The sequence below is a fragment of the Melozone crissalis genome, unplaced genomic scaffold, assembly GCF_028551555.1.
Source record: "Melozone crissalis strain CALT ecotype California unplaced genomic scaffold, PUWL_Pcris_2 ptg000012l_1, whole genome shotgun sequence".
Lineage (NCBI taxonomy): Eukaryota > Metazoa > Chordata > Aves > Passeriformes > Passerellidae > Melozone > Melozone crissalis.
In genome coordinates, this window is record NW_026535790.1 from 10,482,556 (window position 1) to 10,506,792 (window position 24,237).

General features: G+C 47.0%; 1 protein-coding gene across 1 annotated transcript in view; it reads left to right on the forward strand.

Moving 5' to 3' along the window:
• Positions 1-874: 874 nt before the first annotated feature.
• Positions 875-24,237, forward strand: part of FAM20C (FAM20C golgi associated secretory pathway kinase) — a 56,076-nt gene continuing 32,713 nt past the window's right edge. The window contains exons 1-3 of the mRNA XM_054271237.1: positions 875-2,577; positions 4,562-4,737; positions 13,204-13,282. Coding sequence (XP_054127212.1) covers positions 2,063-2,577; positions 4,562-4,737; positions 13,204-13,282 — 770 coding nt within the window. The 5' untranslated portion in view covers positions 875-2,062. The remainder of the gene's footprint in view (positions 2,578-4,561; positions 4,738-13,203; positions 13,283-24,237) is intronic.

Consider the following 24,237-nt stretch of genomic DNA (forward strand, 5'->3'; position numbering starts at 1 on the left):
AAGCACGGGGCTCTGCAGAAGTGCCAGTAAGGGAACAGTGCTGGATGGAGCCTGGTGGGTAAGGAAAGAGTTTTTGAGGAAAGGAAATACTCTGATGTGGTTTAATTCAGGGAAAAATGGACTGCCACATTCAGCATTGAGATGGTTCTGTGGAAAGGTGGTGGTGGGTCGGGGTATGCACTTCATCTTTCTCAGTCCTACAGCCCAACTCAGCAGCTGTTGGAGCCCTGCTATGGACCACAGAATCCAGGGCAACGCTGGCCAAAGACAGAAATCCGAGTTCCTGCCCGATTCTGCCAGTGCTGATCATCCCTGCCTGATCACCTGAAGAAGCAGGAACAGCTCGTTCCTTCCTCCAGAGTGCCTCGCTGTCGGAGCGCTGCCAGCATCACTCTCGGGGCTGTGCTGGCCCCATGGCCACCCTTCCATCAGCCCGCTGTGCCACCGGGCACGGAGCCAGCAGGAGGGAGGGCAGCTCGCTGCCGGGTTATCACCCCCGCTTGGGGGAGCTCGGGGTGGGCACAGGGGCAGCGGAGCGGCTGCCCGGGCTGCCCTTGCCGGGCGGGGCAGAGCGCAGCGGGCAATGAATGCGCCACTGGCGATGCCAGCCCGGGCACACGCACACACACACACACACACGCACACACACACACACACACACACCGCGCTGCTGCTCCGCTCTGCTCTTCCTGCCGATCCCACTCTCCTCTGCCGCTTCTCTCCTTTTCGCGTTTATATTTTTATTTTTTTTTCCCCCAAACCTTTGTGGAACAGACGCCCTCTCCTTGCCCCAGCTGGAGCTGCAGTAGAATGAAAAGGAGGGGGGGGGGGGGTTGGAAGGAGGGAGGAGAGGAGGGAAAAAAACCCTCTTTTGGTTGAGGTTTTCCTGTTACTATCACTGTAGCGTTTATTTAGCCAATCTCCTAACTATGACGTGAGGAAGGCAGGAATCATGGCTCGCTCATAATATTTAACACACCCACTGAAAGCTGGAGCTGCAGAGCTACTAGTCCAACCAGTCTCCAGAATTCAGTGTAGCTGAAAGAGGTTTTCACTCTGCACCTGCCAAAGATCTCTCCCCCCTTTTCCTTCTCTCCCCCCTTCTCTCTTCCATTCTCTCTCTCTTTAAAAGAAAGAGCTGTAAGACCCAGCAGAGATCAAAGACCTCTTCGCTAAAAAGAACCTCTACTGATTTATATTAGTTTCTTTCCTCTAATCCTTCCTTCTCCCCCCTCTTTTTTTTTTTTCCTGTGCCATATTTAACCTTTATGTTGCAGTTGTGCCATCAGACAGTTTTGCAGCCAAAAAAAACCAACCCAAGCCAAAGCACAAGCCCAGCTCGGATACAGCAGCCACCCAGACTCGATCTCAGTTGAACTTACTAATCTCTCCCAAGCACTGGACGCGATGGATGAAGAAACTGGAACCGCTCTAAGAAAATGATTTTCCAGCCAATGTTCTTAAAGAGTCTGAGAGAAGAGAGGGAGCGAGAGCGAGCGGGGAGCGCTTCTGCTGCATCACTGCTCAAATCCAAGGGAAAGGAGTCAGCGTTTCCAGCACAGCCAAATATTATGGATGATTTTTTTTCTTCTGTCGCCTTTCTGCACAGGTTTTCTTAATATTTTTCTTTTCCCCTTCCTCCTCCCCATTTTTTAAAAAAATTTATTTAATCGGCCACTGTGTCTGATGCCGGTTTCTCTCCGAGAGCCAGTTTTCCCTGTTTGTTGTGATCCCTGTAATAAAAAGAGGGAGAAATCGTGAACAGATGGCTTTCTATATTACCATGCCGCTGGCATTGTTTTCCTGTTGATTTTAAAGGCTCGGTCCGGAGCTCCTTTTTTTTTTTAATTTTTTTTTTCTCTTTTATTTTTTTTTTCCCTCCCCCCTCCCAAGTTCTTGATGATACTGAGACATGAGGACCTATCGGGTTTAGCCTGTTTATTTCCCGGCGCCTATGGAGGTAACTTTATTGACTTGATCGCTCGCTTCCCGACCCGGGGGGGCTCTGTCCGCCGCCTCCTCTCCCTCCCCCTCCCCCGGTAATTCATCAGCCGCCCCGGCCATGAAAATGCTCCTGGTCCGCAAGTTCCGGGTGCTCATCCTGATGGTTTTCCTCGTCGCCTGCACCATGCACATCATGATCGACCTGCTGCCGCGCCTGGAGCGCCGCGGCCCCGAGAGCCGCCCGGGCTGCTCCTGCCCGCCGCCCGCCGCCGCGCCGCCCCGCGCCGCCGCGCCGCGCTGGCCCAGCAAGCACACGCTGCGGATCCTGCAGGACTTCAGCGCCGAGCCGGCCTCCAACCTCTCGTCGCAGTCGCGGGAGGCGGCGGCGGAGCGGGCGGCGGGCGGCGCGGGCGGCGCGGGCGGCGGGGGCGCGGCGGCGGGGAGGGCGCGGCGCTTGATCGGCCCCGGGGCGCCGCGCCCGCCGCCCCCCGCCGGCAACGCCGCCCCGCTGGCCGCGCTCTTCGAGCACCCGCTGTACCGCGCCGCCCTGCCCCCGCTGGCCGACGGCGACCTCCTCTTCAATGTCAACAGCGACATCAGGTTCAACCCGCGGGTGGCCGAGCAGCCCGAGTGGTGAGTGGGACCGCGGGTGGCGACGTGGCGTGTCCCCCTTCCGTGGGAATGCGGGATTTAGGGTGCCGTGGCTTTAGGAAGTGGGCAGAGGGGTTTGGGGTCACCGGTAAAAAGAGCAACCGTTCACATGCTCACCCGGTCGTGTTCCTTGGGAAAATAAATGCCCCAAAATACAGAATAAACACGGAGCGTTTCGGGGTCACCGGGAAAAAGAGCAACCCTTCACATGCTCGCCCGGTCGTGTTCCTTCAGAAAATAAATGCCTTGAAATATACAATAAACACAGAGCGTTTCGGGGTCACCAGGAAAAAGAGAAACCCTTCACATGCTCGCCCGGTTGTGTTCCTTGGGAAAATAAATGCCCCAAAATACAGAATAAGCACGGAGCGTTTCGGGGTCACCGTGAAAAAGAGCAACCCTTCACATGCTCGCCCGGTCGTGTTCCTTGGGAAAATAAATGCCCCAAAATACAGAATAAACACGGGAGCACGGCAGTGCTGGAGCGCTGAGGCCAAGGGGTCGGTCTGCCCCATCTGCAGCTGCAGCCGAGGAAGGTGCTGCCAGAACGGTGTGAGGAAGAGGGTGAGCTCACAGCGAGCCTTCCTCTCCAGCACCTTCCCAATCTCCCACCCAGAGGTGAAGGGGCTGAGCAGTGAGGCCAGACAGTAATACATTAACTTTTGTCCAAAGCAGGCTCGAGTGCCACAAAGGCATTCATGCTGGCAGGTATTTCCACTTTCAGGATCTGATCTGGGCTACATTTTTCATCCTCAATTAATTCCCAGTGCCCTGCACCTCCGCTGCTCTCCAGCCTTCAAAGCAGTCAGTTGCCTCTGTGAATCGTATGCCCTGTTGGCTCCTAAGAAATGCTGAGAAATTCAATGACTGAAAAATCAAAAGGGTTGTCTAATACAACAGCACCCTCTTCCAAACACACTGACATTGTAATGTTTAAACAGCTGCATTGTACCGTGCAAAAGCTCTGTCAAGCTGCAGAGCAGCCAGCATGATCTAAATCTTTAGAAAGAGAGGATAAATAATTCTGATTTCCGCCCTATGAGCATGTGAATTGTCCAGGCCCATTCCATCTAATAATCCTAACTGACTGTGAAAGGAAATAACCTGGAAAGTTTTGGGTTCCCTGAAAGAAAAAGAAAGAAAAAAAAAAAAGTCACAAATGCCTGAACATCTGGAGATGACTGTAAACACAGAGAACTCTGGATCAAAATATGGGTTAGTCTGTTCAGTAGGCGAAGAGTGAAATCAACATGATATCCACAATGCAGCTGCCTGTTGTACATATTTTCCTTAGTGGCTGCAGCCAAGGTTCGCAGAACTAAAGTGAATTTCAGAAGGTAGTGAACATTTTAGTTAATTCTTTGCTGTAGTAGGTTCCTACTGCTCAGGGAGGGGCAAGATCTGCCAGTTCTTCTTTAGCAGCCAGTTTACAGTGATGCAGTTTCTCTCATTCTCCCTCTTTAAGAAGGAGCAGGGAGGGGTGCATTGGGTACCACAGCTCAGGTTCTGCTGAAATCTTGGTTTTCTGCCCCATGCCCCTGTTAAATAAAGGTTCAGGATGATGCTGATACTTGAGTCAGACCTGGAAAAGCTGTGTGCAGCATAATGCAACGTAAACACAAGGTAAAACTTGAGCTCTGTGTTTCTGCTATAGAAGGGCCTCTGCCCTTCTCAGTGATGCCTCTCTGAGTTTTGCTGCTGACTTTCATGGATGTTAAGCCAGGCAGAATGAGGGGAAGTGGGAATCCATCTCCCCACCGGTCCCAGGTGAGAGAAGGCTCCTGGTGCAGGGAGGAACCCTGAATCTCTCTCCCTTCTGCAGCGCTTTTCCTTTCCAAGTTGTCACATTTTGAAGCCCTGTTTCTTGATGAGTGCTACAAACTGTAACATTATTTCTTTCTCCTCAACTTTGGGTTTTTATCTTGTTCTTTTTTTTTTTTTTTTTTTTTTTTTTTTTTGGTGGTAGGCAAAATGAAGATCATCATGAAGAATTTTTGCCAACTGGAGAGACCTCCATAGACTCCTACCCAAACTGGTTAAAATTCCACATTGGCATTAATCGGTACGAGCTGTATTCCAGACATAATCCTGCAATTGAGGCTTTACTGCAAGACCTTGTCTCCCAAAAGATAACCAGTGTTGGTATGTTTGGATATATGCTATTTTTTTAATCATTATTAGCTCTTTGTTCAGGATGTCACTGCTGTTTGAGTATTAATATTTTGCATGGCTTCTCTCCAGCATCTCTGCAACTTTGCTTTCCTACTTCCCTGCTCATTTTCCCTGCTCAACATAAAGAGATAATTCCAGCTCTGTATTACCTGAATAATTGCCAAGTCTGCCAGCAAGGCAAACCCCATTTGTGTCAGAGATCCTTTAGTCACGACCAGGCTGAAAGTGCCCTCTTCAGTTACTTAAAATAAATGTGCTGACAAAAACAAAAAGAAGGGGGGATGGCAGGAAGCAGACAGCAGCTAGATTTGTATTTCTGGCTGATTATTATTTACAAGGCTGTGCCTGGCAGCCCTGCCTTGCCAGGGGAGGAGAGGCTGCCCTGCAGTGGCTGCGGTGGCACCGCGGGCTCTGCGGCTGCAGGAGCTGCAGCTTCCCCAGGCATGGCAGGCAGCTCCAGGCAAGGCAGCCTCCTGATGAGCAGAGCTCAGATCTGTTTGCTCTGCCTGTAAATCCTCAACTGGGATGTGCCCATGTCAGCCTGTGGCTCTGGTTAAACAAGGTGACACCGTTCGGGGCTTTTCTGCAGGGCTGTTCAATGGCAACGTGTGTCTTCTTGAATTTAGCTGCGTAGCTGCACAGGGGAAGAAATGTCACAACCTCAGATGAAAGCCCTGGGATACTAAACGAGTGCACACCCCGTGGTTTCCAGAGGCAGGCAGTTGCAGCACAGGCAGTGGTTTCCATCCAGCAGGCAGAAAATGGAGTTACTTGTGCTGACCACAAAGTTGCAAAGTCTCTTTCAGAGGGATGAAATAGCAGGAGCTCCGTGAAAGTGCTGATGGTGTGCTGGCACCGTGGGATGAGGTCAGCAGGTCTTTAACCCTGCAAGGCAAAAATTTCCCTGGCTTCAGCAGGAAATGGTCTGGGCAAGAATAGCTCAAGCAGCCCGAAGGTTTACAGTTTCCATTGTGTGAATCACAGCAGCTGCTGAGCAGGAATAAAGGAGATACTTGGTCATCAGCAGTGGGCTGATTTAGCTGGTTGGGATGGAGTAGGTGTAAAGTGCAGGATGCCACAGGAGACCTTCAGCCCAGTGAATGTTGGCTGTGCTCAGTGCATTGCTCTGCTGGAGCAGCACTTTGAATAAAGCATTTGTGATACCCAGGTGCCATCCCACATGTTGGCTTCAAAGGTCCAATGGACTTGTAGCTCAGGAAAGAGGACAAACATGGGCTTGTTTATTAACCTGTGATGGTTTTCTGTCCCCAAAAGTCTGGATCAGATTCATTAGGGGGTCATGTTTGCCCATTAAGCCATGTGTTTTCCCTTCCCCAGCTCAGAGGTGACACTGCAGGTAGCAGCAGACTGCCCGTGCTACTCTGTTCTGCACTGGAGGGTGATGAGGGCACTGTATGGACACAGCCTGGGTGTTTCCCTCCCAGACACAGCCCTCACCTTTCCTGACCTCACCCCTCAATACCCACCAATTTTTGGAATATTAGTGGTACATGCAAATGGGGATTGAGCCAGGCCTTGGTAACACATGTGTGAGCATTGCTCCTTGGGCACATCCACTGGGGAGGGACAGATGCAGCCTGTGCCCATCCCTGTCCCCACACAGAGCAGTGCCCAGGCTGTCCCCAGAGGGCAGAGGTGATGCCAACAGAGCCATCCCTTGAGGTTTGCACAAAGAGCACTGTCTGCAGCAGTTTGTACCAGATGGCTGCTGAGCATTGATCTTTGCTCACCTCCCCAGCAGTCCGGAGCTCAGCTGCACTGTCTGTGCAGGAGGAGAGGTCTGCAGCAAACCCAGCAGTGCTCGAGCCATGGAGTCTGTCCATCCTGCAGAGCAGGGGGTGGCTGAGGTGGATTAGGGACACAGAACCTGGTGGGAAAAAAAGGGAGATAAAAGCAAAAAATAGTAGTTTAATGCTCACTCTTCACTTGATGTTCTGGGCTTGGTGTTCACTTGCGCTTCTGGGCACGTGGCTTCACCTCTCCATGCTTCAGCTGGCCCAGCAGCAAAGAGTTATTATCATAAAAAATGGGAGTGAGATCCTGACCCTGGTGACGACAGTGGAAGATTCTGCCACTGGCTTCCCTGAGGCCATGATTTCACCTGATGTGTCATACAGATGTATCATGGGCTTTCCATTAATTCTGATCTTGATGGAGCTTTCTGATCAATGGGGGGAAAGGGCCATGGGAGCACAGAGGAAGATTTATGGTTGCTATTAGCAAGTCCCTTTGGGATTGTCTCTGTTAATGTTTGAACAAGGCTCTTAAGAGCATGGTAGGGCCTCTTATGCCTCTAACAAAAACACAGAGCCATGGTTTCTAGCAATGAATCAGGATAATTTCCATAAATTAAACCATGAGGTGTATTTGGTGTTGTTGTTGGCCACTATGGGAACTGACAGAGAATGAATCCTACACATAAATCCCAGTCTAAAATCAAGTCTATGGAAATGGAAGGGGACTTTTGCCAATATGGAGATGCCAGGATCTGAATTTTGGACACTGCCTAACCCTGTGGGGATCCAGGAGCTTTTTCAGCTTGCAAAGAAATAAAGACCATATTGCTAATATACATTTTTAAATTACTTTTTGCCCAATGCAACTTCTCTTATGGTGCAAATTCTTTGGATGTTTAAAAATACATGTTTTAAAGTAATTCCTGCCAGTTTTCAGCTTTACTGCAGAGCAGCTGAGGGATTCAAAAGCATGTAAGCTGATTAATAAAGAGTAATATTTTTGACCAAAGGACATTTATAGGGCTGTTACATTCTTTGCATATTCCTGCTTATCTTCTAATTAGCCTTGGTGGTTTTTTTCCTTATGGTCAATTTTGGCTGGGTTGTTTTTTTTATTTTCAAGGCAGCTGGAAAGATGTCAAGTTAGGAGTATAAAATAAATTGAAACCTTGATAATGCCTGGTCTTCAGGCTCCTTTTAGCAAGCAGGACAATTAAATATACAGGGTTACATGCATTAGGTGAAATGGGATATGGCTTTATCCAGTTTCTTGCCAGTGTTCAGATTTACTCTGGCTCTAATAGAATTAGATGATTTGCCTGATACCTGCAGTAATTAGATCCAAACTGCAGCAGAGCAGCATTCCTGGCCACGCTGTGATTTCTCTGCTCACCCTGCATTATTTATGGGTGGGAGTGGGGACCAGGCTGATCCCCAACATCTGCCAGCACCACTCACACCACTCTGCCGTGTGCTGTGGGGTTTCAAAACGAAAACGGTGACAGAAGCAATTCCCAGGAGCAGGGAGCACCAAGGTGACATTTTCTTGATGTTGAAGTTTAAATGGAACAAATCCCTGGATGGGAGGGAGCATCCCATCCCTTCCCATCCCATCCCATCCCTTCCCATCCCATGCAGCTCCCACAGTGACACCTAGAGCTGGCCCGGGAAAGGACAGGGTTACCCCGGCCTGGGCTGGGATTGTTTCTGTGCCCTGCATCTATATATACACATATTGCCTATTCATTTCGTTCAGCATAAAGGGATAGCTCTTAATTTGATTTAATTCACCGAAAATTTCCTCTTGCCATAAATAGGAGCCTAGAGAGAATTGTTTTTTTCACTGAGCACTGAAGCCTGGCTTTCAGAAGCACATGCACAGGCAATTGCACATTTCCTTCGCCTTTCATAGCTGCTTATTGCATGCATAAATAACCATAGTTAGCTATTTTCTTGCATATTTACAAGATGTCTGTGCATAATTGTGGCAGCACTATCAGCAGGTTAGCACCAGCTCTGGCATGGGGCATTGGAGGGGCACTGTGGGCTTGGTCTTGCTGTCCAGAGGAGATTTTTATAGACTTTGTAATTCCTCTGAGGAGCTGGGACTTATTTTTTGATTCTTTTTTGATTCTTTAATTCTGTGGTTGTAAAGAGAGCTGACTACCTGGCTGAGGTAATTTGTGAATCTGTGATGCCTTCACTTTGTGCAGGCAGTAATTAGAAAGCAAGTGTGTGAGATTACTCACACTGGGAATAGAAGCTGCAATTACCTGAGGTGGACTCTGCTTCAAGGCAGGGAGAGAAAAGAGAGAAGGGAATGACAAGACTCTAAATATTGGACATTAATTCTGGCTCTAAAGAAAATCATCAGCATCTCATCCAAAGGAAAGGAAGAAGTGCTTTCGAGAACTTGTGAGAAACAATGAAATGTAGCATCTTTGATTTACTGCTTAGGGAAACAATGAATCTGCCAGAGTCAACAGATTGATTTAATGTACAATTCCAGATGAAAGGAGAGGACTTAAAATGTACAGCAAAGCCTTAGAATAATTTCACAGATCTCTTCCCCTGCAGAAATCTTTCACTTTCTTGACTAAAAGTCCAAAAAGTCCTTAAAAAACAAGTTAGCAGAGTTGGCCGAGCAAGGACAAACTAAGAGATGATGAGGGCTTGAATTTATTTTTAAATATGTTCTTTACAGCTTGTACAGGGCCATGTCTCCAGCCTGGGGCAGAGCATTACTTGTTAAAGCCAATCAACATGTTTATGTTAGATTTAAGCTTGATCTATAAATAGGAATCCAAAATGGATCTGAGCATCCTCTGTTTCAGATGTTAACTGCATCCCAGACTGTGACTGCATCTCACCTCTCAGGCATTAGCTCTGCATAATTAAATACATTTTAAAATGTTTGTTGGCTGCTGACCAAAAGAATCAGGAAAAGTTCAGAGATCCTGTTGGGACTCTCTCTCTCTCCATCAGAAAACCATGTGGTTTGGACAGGCTGGTAGCATCAGGGCTGTCATGGAGCAAAGCAGAGGAGGTGGAAAGCCAGGGATGGAAATGGAGTGGGGATTTTTGCAGGTTGATCCAAAGTCTGCCAGAGAAAACAGAAGGAATCCCCCCAATTTCACCAATCTTTGGACAAGACTCTAATCCCAAACATTCAAGCAAAAAGATATCTCAGAGAATTTTTTGCAAAGCCTCCTGAAGTTAGGAAGATTTCTGATCACACCCTAGAGCCCTTACACTGGGTTAACAGGAAAGGTTAATGCTGCTTTCCATTTCCTTCTATTTGGAAGGAAAAGAGAGGCTTTGAATTGCCTGAAGATGAAAAGTAATGATGGCATTGGGATTTGTTTTTAGCAGTGTGCCGGTACATCCAGGAGCTGTGTGAGACTTGATTTGAAGTACCTGCTGTGAGCTAGCAGGTTTATAAAGCCTGTACAGAGCTGTTTGTGACCTATGGTGTTACAGTATATTAAAATACTTCAAAGAAATAAAAGGTGAATTTAGAGTGTGACTAGTGGTTCCTTTGGAGCCAGCACAGCCTTGTGTTGCAAGGCTTTTGTAAAAATCCCTGGAGCTGCTGTTCACAGATGTGACAGACTGCAGTGGTGCAGCACCCTGCACTCCTTGGAAAATGGGATGTGCTGCTCCTGGGTGCTGTGCATTCTTCAGGAATGGCCTGTGGGCAGCAGATAAAGGCACCAGGGTGAGCAAATGATGTTTTTTGGGACAAACCCCCAGAAGATGACAAGCCACAGTGGCCAGAGTGACACGTTGAGGAAAGGGAGGAGCACAGCTCAGAAAAGGAGAGGGGAGCCAGTGTGCAAATGTAATGCTAAATTAGGACAGGGGAAGTGATCTGACCTGGAGTGGAGAGAGATCTGCTCCTGTCTGGCATTGCCACCCCCAAAATTTGGGCACCCTGGGCTGCTCCAAGGCTAGAATTTGCAGGTACAGCAAGGTACAGCAAGGTGTGCAGGTACAGCAAGGGGTCCTGTCAAGCTCAAAGAAACAGTCCAAGCTTAGGAGTTCCCCTCTCTGCAGGGATTACAATGTCAAAATCCAGCCTGGATGTGGAGGGTGGCCTTGCCCCAGCCCCAGCTTGGCCAGCACAGCTGTGGCACTGGAAGACCAAAGTGGGAAGAGCTGCAGTGAGTCAGTGAGTCTGGGCAATGAGGGAAGCCAAGGGGCAGCTCTGGCAATGGCAGAAGCCAAAGGACGGCTCTGGCATTGGGGGGAAGCCGAGGGGCAGCTCTGGCAATGGGGAGAAGCCAAGGGGCAGCTCTGGCATTGGGGAGAAGCCAAGGTGGAGCTCTGGCAATGAGGGAAGGCCAAGGGGCAGCTCTGGCACTGGGACATTTTCCACGCTCCGTGTGGGTTCCACCCTGCCCTGCCCTGCCCTAAAGCACAATGGGACACAGTCCCCACCAGTGTCCCCCTCTGCTTTCAGAGTTCCAAAGCATCAGTGGAGGAGCCAGCAAAACTTGTGTTGGGGTGAGGCCGCTGGTGCAAGCAATTAAGGCAATACAATATGGTGGATCTAAAAAGATGAGGGAGATGCTTTTGTCTTACTTCTGCTCAGTTCCTTCTGACAGGAAAGCAGGCTTTTGTGTCTCATGGAAGAATTACTCTGAATTGTTACTCTTCTTCATGCTTCTCCCTGCTTGGTGATGACATCCTCACTGTTGAGTTTGGCTGCTAATAAAATCATTATCTGTTGAGTGGCTTTAATTAGCTGAGAAACCAGTCCTTTGAGTATCTGAAGCTCTGTGCCTAGAGAAGGGTGTGTTGGAACTTCTTTTTTTTCCTTCTTTGCATTGCTATGGTGGCAGGGGGGTTAGAGTGGATTTTAAGGTCCTTTCCAACCCAGACCATTGTGTGATTCCATGTTTCTAGCTCCATCTGCCCACACTAACCAGGGCTGTTTCCAGAGTTCACAGATAGCTCCAGGGCACCACAGGCAGGGTTTGGGCTGGAAAGTTTCTGCTTCTCATTGTCCTCAGGCCCTGAGCTGGGCATGAAAAATGCCTTGTGCTCCTCCTGCCCTCAGGTGCAGTTCAACTGACCTGTCCTGCACAGGGGAGGGAGTTTAATCCAGGAAATCCCTCTGCTTCTGCTTTACCTGCTCAGTGCAAATTGCTTAATGCCCTTTAATTTCTAATTATTTATTTGTTCCTTTGGGATAAAGTGGAAAGGCAAGAGAAGGCTGGGATCAGCAAAACAGCAGGAGAGGAGGGATTTTATTCTAGGAGAAGTGTAATTACATTGACCAGATTTACATAGCATTTTGTTGCAAAAATATAGGTTACAAGTGCTGAAAGTGAGCTGATGACCTATCAGTGATAAGGCACAGAGATGAGTAATTAAAAAGATATGCAGCTAATGGCATTGGTTAGAGAAAAAACATGTACAAGCTGCATAGGTGGAACAAGGGCAACCCTCAGCCAGAATCTACAGAGCAAGATAACTTGACATTTATGTAGTTCTCCAGTTGACATGGCTTTTGTCAGAACTGCAAAGAAAGGGATTGATTATCTGATGATTCCTAGACAGCATCTTTAAAAGACTGACTCATCCACCCAGCCCTGCTGGCCTCCCCAGCACAAAGGTGCATTTAGGAGTTAGGCTATAGGTCATTTCATTTATTAGGAAGCTTGTGAATGAGGCAGCAGAAAAGCAGCTGTTTTCTGAAGCTTATGTTTATCTTTTTTAAGTGGCCTTATCATCAAGTAAAATGCATTTTTATGAATTCTTTTATATGTTATTTAAAAAAGCCTAATTTTAAAAACACTATAATTCAGCTGTTACTGTGGCATTGTCCAAGTGTTTCAGAATGGTATGAATGAGTATCAAATTCCCATTAGCTCCCAGCTGGGAGATGAGCAAAGTCACTGTCCTTGTCACCTTCACTGTCCTCCTGTGCCCTCCCAGCCAGGCCAGGCTCTCATGCATGAACCACCTTGGAATCCCTAGAAGGTGATGGCTGGGCTTGGCTACATTTCCATTGTGCACAGAGGAGGGGAATTTACATATCTCTGCTGCTCAGGAACAGTTATTAAAATCACAGCAGAGATCAGAGATTGCTACAGTATCTGCTCATACTTTTAATTAAGGAGCTGTCTGCTGTGCACTGGGCCGTACGTCCCAGCTGCAGCTGCCTCTGAGAGCGCCCCATCTCCTTTCCCAGTGTGAGTCCCTTGTTAAAAGGGACTCCAAAAGCAAGAGATGGAGAAAACAAGACTCCAATTCTCTGCTCCTATGGGTACTGTTCATCTGGGATGCTTATGGAGCCCATGATGGCCAGAAAAAGGCAAAAATTATCAGGAAATACAATCCCTGTTTAGTCCTGGTCAGCACACAAAGCCCTTCCAATTCTCTGCTCCTATGGATACTGTTCATCTGGGGTGCTTATGGAGCCCATGATGGCCAGAAAAAGGCAAAAATTTTCAGGAAATGCAATCCATGTTTAGCCCTGGTCATCACTCAATGCCCTTCCCTGCACTCTGCTGAAAAATCTGCTGCCCAGCTGGGGTGACCCTGATCACTCTGATGTCACAGTGCTGAACTGATACAGAGAAAAGCAGATATGATTTGGTTTCCAGGAAAATGAGTGTCAGTAGGTCCACATGTCTCATTTTAAAACTGTTTTGTGTTTTTTTCCCCACAGCAATGAAATCAGGAGGCACCCAGCTGAAGCTGATCATGACATTCCAGAACTATGGACAAGCATTGTTCAAACCAATGAAGTAAGTTAAAAAAGCCTGTGATTTAAAGTGGAATTGTGGTGGAGCAGCCATTTTCTCAGCTGTTAAATTTTGCTGTAGGATCTCCCAAGGTTAATATGTGTGGTTCCTGAGCCTTGCTGCTGAGCCTGGAGCTCCAGGGTCTGTTGAGCCCTTGTCCTGCTAGGCTGGTCTTGGGAAGAAATGCTGAGGAGGCTTCAGAGACATTACAGTCTTCTCAGGAATGTTATTCACTGTGATCTCTGTGAAATCTCCTGTCATAAATACAGGATGTTTTCAGCATTTCTATCTTATGTGAACTTATTCCATAGGTCTGAGCTTTATCTAGTGTCAGTGCTCCTCTGGAGCATGGCCAGACAAGAGAGATGATTCAGAACAGCTTTGGGAAGAGCTAAAGAGTATTTGTCTGATAAATTGGAATTTAATCAGTTGATTTATTGTTGTTTGCATTAAAGAGTTGTATTAGTCCTTTCATTGGGTCTATGCTGAGTCTGTGAAAATGAGTTTATCCAAGAGTGGTACTGCAAGGTAATGACTCTAGAGAGAAAGGGAGGGACCGGGATTATGCAGCCTTGATTTGTGCCTGCCTGGATCCCATTGAGATGAGAGAAATTATTCAGATACAAAACAGACTCCTGAATCCTGACCTGTGTGTTTGTGTTGTAAGGGGGAAAATGACTCTGTGCTTGTTGTAGAGGGTTTAGCAAAGACCCCCAGGGCTGCAAAGTGTTTAAGGAGCTATTCAGGATCTGTGTCAAGGGTACCACTGGAATCATCAATTCATTTCCTTTTTTTGTTCCCACTGTAGGGAAGTTGAGTTAATTTCCTCTAAGATGATCCATAGAAGACTAAAGTAGCTGAGAATGGGAGGTCTGGAATATGTGTTAGAGCTGCAGTGGGGAGCACAGCTCAGGGGGGAGCTGCTGGTTAAAGGCTGAGAGATTCCCTGTTCCACGACAGATTTTGTTGTAGATTGACTTCAGACAAGTACAGATTTGACTTGATTTTATTTGACTGCCAGAAGGGTCAAAAAATTGGTCTGACCTTCCTTCAACCCAAGTTTGAGCAGGAGCCCTCCCTATGTGCCTCTATCCTGGGAATCACAAGAAAATCCTGTGACCTTCCAGAGAGCACAAGGCATTTCTGCAAAGGCCAAATGCCTCTGTGTCATTTCCCAAATGGCACACAAATCTCTCCACGTTTCCAGGGGATTGCTGGCTGCCTGGGAGAGGCTGGAGGAAGCACAGATGATGCTGGCAGCTCAGAGGGAAGGTGGTAGCAGAGAGCATCTGCTCCAGCACCTGCCCTTCCTCTCCCTGTGCTCTCCCTGAGGGTTTAGATCACCAGGGCATGAGCCCATCCCCTTTATCTGCAGGTTTAATGCATACAGGCACAATTCCTAATCATTTCTTGTCCCACATGCAAAATCAAGAGCCAGGGGGATTATTCAGGCTGCCTTTGAGTATTTGGCAGAGTCGTGTTGCACTGTTGGATTTTCACATAGTGTGTGACATGCTCCTTCTGCATCTCCTCAAATGCAGATAATCTCAGCCTTTGTCATTGCTGTGACATTGTGATTCTGGGAGTGCTAATGAGGTCAAATCAAAATACTGCACACTGCACAGCCCCAGCAAGGTGATGGATGACAACAGAGGTGTAGCCACGTTCCTGTGTAGAAGCAATTACTACCACCCACTAGAACAAAACCAGAAAATGATGATGTCTTAATAATTCCCTTGGCTTGATTTGAGGGGCAGCAACCCTCTCTTTTCTCACTGCTCTCTGCACTGCATAAACCCCTGGAAGGGGCACTCAGCAGCTGCTTTTCCAGGCAGAGCACCTTCCAGGAGCAGCACTGCTGCAATTGTGCTGAGTGGGGCTGAGCACATTTGTGGTTTGGAATGAGGGTGTTTGCAGGCATTTGTCTCCACTCTGATAACAGAGAACAGGGAGCCAGATGCTCAGCTAGCATAAATCTTCCCAGCTCCTTTGGCATCTGGTCCCACTGGCCTCTTTCTCCACCTTATGGACTGTGGTTGATGAAGTTCTTAGAGAGGTTTGCAGAAATACAAAATACAGAAATAAGCAGCCTAGAATGAAACTAAAAAAAAAAATAAATTAAAAGGCTTTAAATCTATGAGACTTATGCTTGTAGGATCATCTTAAGGTCCTTGACAACTTCCATGATGTTTCTTGTGCTTCCCCTTTCCTGTAGGGTACCCTTTTTATCCAGACCTCACAAAGCTGGATGTTCCTTCCCAGGACAGGAGGCTGTAGGTAGCTCAGAGACATTTTTGCTCATCAGGGCTGGCAGACAATTTTTTTCTAAGTAGGTTAGAGCCATGAAATGTCATCCTAGTGGCTACTCCTGAGATGAGCTCATTGAAGGAAGCCATTGGTGGGTACTCAGGTTGTCTCCACTTGGTGCATCCTACACATTTCACTTGTTTCTGTGTTATCAGCTCTGTGGCTTTTCAAAGCAGCAGAAATTACATTTTTTTTTCTCATGACTTGATAAGCCTCTTCAGACAAGCAACCTCCTTCCTGAACCCCAGGTAACACAATTATTAGATAGGGCTGAGTGTAGGACTTCAAGCCTGATCCTGAGGAATATTGATAATCCAGAGTTTCCCATCCTGTCTGAGATCTCAAATACTGAAAGCTGATGCTGTGAGGTACATGGAGGCTATTCTGTAGACATGAGGCCAGTCCCAGGCTCTGCTTGGATTTGTTTTGCTGAAATTGCCTGGAAAGCTGTTTTTGCCACACAAAGCTGTACTCAGTGCCTTCCAAACTGAATTAATACCTGTTGGGGTGGCACTGCAGCAGATAGCAGAGACCATGCCAGCCCTTCCCTGACACAGCTGGGCATCTGCTCACAGGAGGGGAGCCCTCCAGACCTTTGGCAGTGCCTTCCACAGGGCAGCCACAGCAAAATGTGCTCCCTGGAAAACTGCTGAACACACTGCAGAGCTCCTCTGACTGGCTCTGCCCTTTCCCAGCCTCCCAATTCCAAACTGAATTTATCCAGGGAGCAAGCCAGCTCCGGAAGAGCCCAGGCAGAATTTGGAAATGGGGAAATGAGAATCAGCCTTTGGCATCCTTTGTGCTCTGTGTCTGACATTAACTGACAGCTCTTCATCTGGTCATTGATTCAGGCTAGTGGAGCAAATGAGGGAAGTGTAGCAGTCAGGGAAATGTGACAGCAGTAAATAAAGCCTGATCAGCTGCAATTATTTTATTTATCCATGGCTCTGCATCTTCATTTCTGAAATAATTGCCCATAAAGTATTGCAGAAGAAGCCAAATCTATTTATAAATCCTATGGCCCAGTAATAATAATTCCAAATGCATGATAGAAAAAGCACGTACTTGCTAAAACTCCAGGGAAGATTTAATGTATTTGCAATGTATCTTACAGTTAATGTGTACTTTTATTTAGCTCATAACAGTTCAATCATACAAAATTATTACCATATGGGACAGGAAAAAAATAGCAACCTCCCCTCCTCCCATGATTAGTGTATCTAACTGTACTAGTACTGTACATACAACATAATAAAATTTATTTCCATGACTGCTGATATCTGCAGTTGCAGCTTTCTGTATGACTTATCAGGTAGGGATGGGTAGAGCCATAAATGTCAAAAGATTTTTGGCTCACTTGTCCAAAAGGAGCATTTGTAGCTTTGTAGTTTTATTTGGTTTCCCTTTGTTTCTGCTGGCTCGTGGAGTTAAATAGCTGGCTCAGCCACAAAACCAACACACCATTTTTTTCCTCCCAAGGCTTTATTCTTGAAGAGGGAAATTCTGCTCCAGCAGAGCCAGCGTTAGGATTCCTATTGCACACACTGGTGCCAGGATTTTGAGAGAGGTTTTTACAGTTCCTTATGGAAAAGCCAAATAGGATCAGATAGAAAATTATACCTTGTTATTGGAGTTGAGAGAAAAGTGTCCTGTGGTCTGTGTTTAGGAATGACATCTCTCATTCCCATTTTTATAGACTGCATTGTACAAATGTGTGCATTATAAAATCTTTGAGGCTTATTTGTTCCATTCAAAGAAATACTACTGTATCTAGTGAACTCAGTTTTGACTGAACACATAAAAGCCAGTTCTGTTCCAACTTTAGATTTTACTTGATATTTTTAACATCTTCTTTCTTTTCTTCTGATTTTGCAAGTCACAGAACAGGATTAGAAAGAGCCATATGACTTTTCTTCCAGTAGATGAAGTTTGCAGTTGAAGTCTTTAATAAAGTAGAGCCAATTAGTCTCAGGGGGATAACAGGCCAGAAGAGGATTTTGGGGGGGTGAAATGCAGTCCCCTGGAATCATGAGCATTCATTAACTGATCAAACACTGCTGACTGTGTTAGTTGTAACTTTGGCTCTCACTGTCCCTCCTGAAACTTGCTGCTGTGGAAATAACGCTGCCCATGGGAGCATCTCCATGCTCCTGCAGCCTTCAGAGCCCTGACCCATCCCAGTGTCAGCCACCAAACTGGCTGGTAGCCACAGACTGGGGCAAGCTGCTTCTCTGCTGACACAAGCACACTCACCTTCAGTTGTGTAATGTTCCTGTAGGTGTCTCGTGGCTCAAAGACACAGCTGGGCTGAGATCAAGCAGCCAAGGGCATGGAAAAGCTAATGCTGTCCCTCAGGGATGTGGATGTGACACCTGGGGATGTAGTTGTGTGCTGGGTGTTGATTTGGGAGCTGGGCTTGGCAGTGCTGTGTTGATGGTTGGACTCAATGATCTTAGGGGTCTCTCCCAATGTAAATGAGAATATGATTCTGTGACTTTTTGTTTCAATGGGCAAAGCACGGCTTTTCACTGGCTTTTAGATGTCATCCTTAGAGTGACAAAGGATTAGCAACATTCTTCAAGTTTCTCTTTGATTTGCTTTTAGGACTGTTCAACAAATAATGCATCCTTTGATAGGGATATTAAACAGTCCAAACAATCCCTGTAAAACAAACAACTGTTAATCACTTTCATTTCCCACAGTTCTATTCCCTATCTGAAGTTGTGGTTGTTGTACCTGGGAAGTGCAGCCTCCAGGCTTGATTATCATATCAATTAGGGTGCTGTAATCCTTCTGCACTGGTGGCACTGCTTCCAAGCCAGAGGAGCTGAAATGAACTCCAGGATGGAGGCTGCTGAAAGATTGCTTTCCTTATTACATTGCATCTCATGCTGTTTTGAGGAAATACGTTTTGCCAACCTGTTACATGTGAGCTGGCAGGCATCCAGTATAAACACACTGTTATAAGTCAACATAGCAATTAAATCAAATTGCAGTGTTTTCTCTGAGCTGCTAGAGAAGTGAGATGTGCATCCAGCGGCTGCCTTGCTAGGAGCCTTGCAGGATGAGCACTCTGGCACTCTGCAATGTGCTGTGTGACACCCAGCTGATGGTCACTGGTCAAGGTACAGCCCAACCACTGAGGTCTGTCCCTGGGATGGGCAGTGCTGCTGTGCCAGTCACTGCCTCTGTGCAAGGTGGGTTATTGGAGATCTGAGGTTCAATGAACTGCTTGGAAGGCTTAGAAGTGGCAATCCCAGCCTTCAGTTCATGTAGGAGTATTTTAAAATTGCCAGGAATGCTCTCGTTATGTCACGAAGAGGAAGTGCTTTCATTGCTGCTGCACGGAATAATCAGTAATCAGGTATTCTATGGACCTCATCCATGAGATTTGGGGCTTTTTAAGGGCATTCAAATCCTTGCCAGCCAAATCCCTGCTGAAATGTTTACCTGAATGAGACTGATAGGCACATTTGATTGTACTTATATCAGGAATAAATCTAGAGTTAACTGGATGAATTATATCCTTTGATATTTAAAGTGCATGAGATCTGAATGCGGTCCTAAATAAGGACAGTGGAGGATGCTGTGTAGTATTTTAGCTCTTTAACTTTTGGTATATTATGCATGAACTGTTTTTCTCTTTTATAACTAATCCTGTTCATCAGATCAGTCTTCTTCAGTATTTCAGTGCCAATTGTGTTTCAGGACTCAGCAGTGCCTCTGGTCCAAATCTCATTTATGCAGACTGGAAAATTTGTGGTGACTTCAAGGGGAGCTGGATCAGGATTGAGGCTGACTGATGGCCCTGGACAGCAGTGAAATGCAATCTCTGTCCACCATTGTGCTCTGCATTTCCCCTTGCCACAGCTCAGCAGCTGCTGGTTGGAATATTGATCAATCCCATCCAGCTCAGGAGCAATTTGTTCTTGAATTCTGAAAACAAGTTCATGGAATGACCCCAGAGTCAATGTCTGCAAGCCCAGGTAGCTCAGAGGTTGTCTGTTCAGATCACGGTCTGCAGGGACCTGTGACTGCAGATTTCACTGTGCCAGGAAGGGAAGATAAATCTCCTTCCCTCTATGGGCAGCAGCTCTGCTGTGCTGGCCCTGGATTATCCCCTCCTGGAGCAGGGCAGGATCTGCTCAGAGCCAGGGCTGGGCAATGTGGGTCCCAGGGCTGGGAGGGACCAGACCTTCTTCAGACAAACCAGGGCTGTGTGCTGGAAATCGCCATCTCCATGGGGTTCAGCTCCATCCCAGCAATGGGGAGCTGCCATCCACCACTCCTGGTGAATTATCCCCAAAATCCTTCTCTCCTGACTTCCCCATGGCATCTTCAGCTCCTGACAGAGAAGACTTTGCTCTGCAGCTCACAGAAATGCCAACACCACAATCTCTGTCTGGGGCTTTTTGCACAGCCTTCCATTTTTCCTCAGCTCTTTTGTTGGGCTGTTTTTTCCAGATGACAACAGGATGCTCAATATCTCTTTTTGTTCTTGTCTTACACTGACACAAATGGGCACAGGTGCTGTCTGTACCTGCCCCTTTACCCTGTTTGAAGGGAGACCTGAGTCTGCAGTCACATTTTACAGTACAGAATTGTCTCTGCTTGATTAGCTGCCTTCTAGGTGCTCACAGACTCTTGCTAATTAGTCTTTGGGAACAAAGGTATGCTGGTGTTTATTTTTTCTTTAAAAAGCCAGTTATTGCAGCAGCTAACTCTTTTTTTTTTTCTTTTTTTACATTACCACAGTATATTAGGAAAGAAGCATCTTCAGTGTCTGATTTTAATCAAGCCACTTCTTCACTTTAATTTTCTGCATACTAAGAAGTGCAGTCCTGTGGCTTTGTCTTTTAATCAGAGAGGCACTTTAGCTCCTCAGTTCCTTGCTTCACACAGTTTACCATGTATCAATGGTGCAGAAAAGCAGAGAGCTGGCATGAAATGCACAGTCTGTAATTTACTGCTGAGTATCAGGGCTTGGCACACAGGGGACTGGTGGAGCACTGAGGTAAGATGTCCTAATAAATCTAAGCAAAAAAAAAAAAAATTTCCACAATGTTTTCAGTGGGATATGCAGATACTGCTACCCTGAAACATTCCATTGGAATTTTTCTCTGTTTCTCTACAATTTATAATCCTTAAAGTAGTCTCCAGAGGCCAAAATTCAGGGAGGGGAAAATGATTTGTTCAAGACTTGTGGCATAAACCACAGGCTGTTTTCTCTCTGGAGCAGCACACACGGCTTTGTCCTGAGGATGAGTTGCACCATCCTCATCTTGCCCTTTGGGAGGAGTTATTTTTGGATGTTTTATGGAGCTAAATTGCTCTTTCTCTGCCCCTGGTCTTTATCTCACACAAAGATAGCTCTGGGGATCGCTATCGCTTTGGAGGAGGCAATTGGGGATTTGGCCACTCGCTCCAAGATTTGTTTGAAGTTTGTCAGCTCATTTAAGCCTCAACATTTCTACAGGTTTTTGAGTTAGGGCTGCTGGCCATCCAAAGGGGCAGGAGATAACAGCAGTGAAATGGATCTGATGAAACAGCAAGTGTAGGGCTGAGGACCCGTGCTCAGCTTCTCAGAGGTCACCAGTTCAGGCAACACAGATCTGTGGTCTGTGACAGTGCAAAAATGCTGTGGCATTTAGGACAGACCCACAGCCTGTCCTGCAGGTTGGGACAGGAAGGGTTTGGCAAAGCTTAGGAGAGAGGGCACAGCACAAATCCAAATTACACCCTTGCCATGGTGCTGTGAGTGACTCACTGCTGTAAAACAACGAAAGTGTGTTTCAAATAGCCATAATAGCTGTTAATAACACAGATTTAGGGCACATTGAAAGTTCCTGTGTTTTAATTTTTTTTCCTTTTCAGTGGTCTTAATACTTTTCTTCTTAATTTATAATTTGTCACCCTGCTGTAGTGTTCTGCATGTGGGTAAATACAAGTGAGAAAGCCCGAAAGACTCATTTGCATGTGAAGAAGTAGCAGAAACACAGAGTAAGTAGCATCTGCAAACGTGTGGGAGCTGGAGAGTAGCAGGGGGACAGCAAAACTGTTGTAAATAGAAGCAGCTTAAAGTGCAGGATTATGTGCTGTGGATAATAAAACACCCCAAGCCAGCACATGAGCCAGATACTGTTCTCAGCAGCAGCATCCAAGTGATCCTGTTTGCACTTCAAGGCCCTTTTGGTAAACCTTGCTAATTAATTGTCCAAATTCTTCTTGCCAGCGTGTTCACCTGGCCAGAGGACACATAAGGCTGGCCATGGAGACCTGTGATAGCAGAAATATTGCACACAGACCTCAGCTACACACAGGCTGTATATGGATTTTAAACTGCTTTGTTTAGCTGGCACCAGCAGCAAAAGAAATGGAGATGTTAAATAAATCTGTAGGTTTAATGGGAAATCTGGCAATAATTGGTATAATTTTCTTTGGTTTCCAGTATGATTGACTTGTATTTAGTTTGAGTCTATCTCATGATACACAAAAAGGGAATTTTGACCCAGTATATTTGTGTTTTCCTGTATTCTGTGCCTATTTAAATCACCACTCTAAGACAACCCAGCCAAAATTTTCAAACAAACCTCTTTTGCATCTGATTCTTTAGGGGGTTTATTAGGCAGAAAATCTGATTCCCAGGGTATAAAACCCAGAGATTTTTCAGCCTTTCATGTTGCAAACCCAGGTTTTGTGTCAGGGCCCTGAGTGAGCCCCAGCCAAGAGGAGGGAGGGCAGTGCTGTAGTTCTGAGCCAGCTCTGCCTTGTGGGCTGGCAATGGCAGACAATTGACAGCAAAATCCTGGTTTTCTCCATAGGATTGAAATGTGAGGCTAGGGGTTGTTGGTAGTAGAAGGATGGGGTGCAGCAAGAAGCATTTCTGGAAAAGGTGGGGACAGCAGCTGTCCCTCCAGCTTGCCCCAGTGCCACCACGAGGGCAGAGCCTGCTTTTCCCATTACCTAATTTTCCCATTCCCAGAGCCAGCTCCAATTTTTTTGCAGCCTCTCAGGTACAGGAGCTGGATAACTGGGATTTTAAACCAAACCTTGCCCTTTTATGCTCTGCCTGACCTACTTGTCACAGCCCGTGGGGAGCCGTGGGGGTTTCTGCTCCGCTCGTGCTTCTCTTCCAAGAGTCAGGCTTTTGTGCCCAGTGCTATCATGGTGCCTTGAAGTTATCTTGGCATGCTCTGTGTATTTTGGTACAGAAGCTGGTTTTGCTGTGCTTCTGATTTGCCTGGAGCAATGCAAAGCTCTCATGCTGCAGCTTGGAGGGCAGTGCCAGTCCAGGGTGAGCCCACAGCCCCGGGCTCTGTGAGCACAGACAGGCCCTGCTCTGTTTGCAGTCACTGAGAGATGGATTCTGCAGCAGATCCAGGCCACCTATTCAAGTCCAGGTTCCTTTGGCACCCGTGAAATTGTCTGACAAGTTGTGAGCGGGCAGGGTGCCATGTGAGCAGATGGGCTGGCTGGCCTGGCAGCCAAGAGCCTGGGATGCTCAGCTGGCAGAGGGGAATGGGAGCTGAGCTCCTCGCTGCTCCTGTCCAAATGCCTGTCCCTGCTGAAGTCAACCTGGGAGGAGCAGGCCCAGGGTGCATCTGGCATGGGCACGGGGTGTTTCACAGCAGAGATGATACCCCGCATTCTGCCCCGGGCTCCTGCTCCTCCATCACTGAGTGTGAGGCAGTTTCTGAGATGCTTTCAGCCTGAGCTCCCCTCCGGGGACAGCTGGCACCTGCCACCATCCTCTGTCCTCCAGAGACTCACCTTGAAGGCAACAGCATTGCAATTATTTCTTTAACTACCTCTGCTAGGTGGTTTCCTGTGAGAAGTGAATCCTGAGATAAAGGGATTAAAACATCCTCTTGGAGGCTTCGGAAATTGTCACAGGGACTTTCTCCAGGGAAGGCCTTAATGCTCATCACCCTGAGGGGCAGCTCTCCTCACACAGGCATGATGATTGACACATCATTAATTAACTGTTATTAATTAACCCCATCATCTGAAGGGATGGGGAAGGAATTCCTCACAGGGCTGGATCCTGTCATTGCTTTGAACGCTGGAGTCCCCTGCTCTGCTGCATTCCCACACCCATCTGGCTTTGGGACTGAAGAAGCTCATAAAGAGGGCAGGACTAATGAACAGCTTTTTACAGGCCCCCATCAACTGCCTTCATTTCCTGGCAGCCACAGTTCAAACAAGTTTTGCACGAGAGCAACTATTACTATTGTATCTATTACTCGCAGTTTAGAGGAGGAGAAAAATGGAAAAAAAAAACCAAATAGAAGAACTAGTTGTTGCCTTTCTGACTCCCCTTGTTCCCTGCTGTGTAGGGTGTGATGCTGTGAGGGATAAAGGATCTGTCCCTGATATAACACAGGTTACAATGTCCCATCCCTCCTGTTGGAATGGTTGTGCTACATAAGCCCAAAATTAGGACAGGAAGCCAGTCCAGCCTCTCCGTGTTTACTCCATCATGATTCCCTCCCTCCCCACAGCTCTCCAGCCCCAAACTGTGCTGAGGGGCTGAGCTGCACCCAGAACAGCAGCACAAGGGACAATTCTTCTCCTGCTGACTTCAGCTGGGCTTTGCTGGTGCCCTTGAAGGCTTTATTTTGCTCTCATTCTCTTGAGCCAGCCCATATCTT